Genomic DNA, 762 nt, shown 5'->3' with positions numbered 1-762 from the left:
TGTTATAGCCTCGGGTCCGTGGCTATTCCGTAAACTGATGCACAACGAGAACAAAAACAATAACGTTTATTAGCCACTACCAAGCGAATACGTAAACAGACACTCACGCACACACGCTACTAAGAGTACAATCAATCGATCAATAATTTTCTAACCTCCTACTGTGGATGTTCAGGTTCGGTGTCCATACCATACCATAACACTTTCCCCCAGTTCTTCAGATGCTTAGTCGATTAGGGGGCTTCCGGACACGGTTTGATCGACGTGGCTTCTGACGAACTTTATCCTGCTTTATGCTAACGCTATCATCTAGTTTATGTTCCTTGTAGCCTGGTTCTACGGTGGTCGAACTGCTTTCTGCGTGGACTGTCGCTTTAGGACTGTCCACACTTCCCTTATGTGGCGTGCATGTTTGATCTTGGAAAACGTTCGTTGTTTCGGTGTCCTGAACATTTTCATCAGCTGCAGCATTTCTTCCAGGTGAATTTCCTGCTGGCAATGCTTCATCCAGTAACGAACCCATCTCATTATCTTTTTCCTCCAGACCGTCAGCAATCCCTGTGTTTCTGTGACGCATTTGGTTCGTATGCCGTTTCCATCTCATCCTTCCGACTTGAACAAACCATGTCACCTGTCCTTGTTGCCCGACTATTACTCCTTCCCGCCACAATTTTCGATCACGCGTGTAGTCGCGAACCATGACTGTATCACTGATCTTGATTGACGATCTTCACGGCTTTCCTGAAGAGGTTCCTCCAATTT

At 46.1% G+C, this 762-nt stretch overlaps 1 protein-coding gene across 1 annotated transcript; it reads right to left on the bottom strand.

Moving 5' to 3' along the window:
- Positions 1–217: 217 nt before the first annotated feature.
- Tsp_16014 (conserved hypothetical protein) lies at positions 218–700 on the bottom strand. Its single transcript, XM_003370288.1, has one exon. It carries the CDS (start codon positions 698–700, stop codon positions 218–220), a length of 483 nt encoding a protein of 160 aa, XP_003370336.1.
- Between the last annotated feature and the right edge of the window lie 62 nt (positions 701–762).

The sequence above is a fragment of the Trichinella spiralis genome, assembly GCF_000181795.1.
Source record: "Trichinella spiralis strain ISS 195 chromosome Unknown Scfld1012, whole genome shotgun sequence".
Taxonomy (NCBI): domain Eukaryota; kingdom Metazoa; phylum Nematoda; class Enoplea; order Trichinellida; family Trichinellidae; genus Trichinella; species Trichinella spiralis.
Note: the sequence above shows the minus strand (reverse complement) of the source record. Positions and strands in the feature narration are given on the sequence as shown.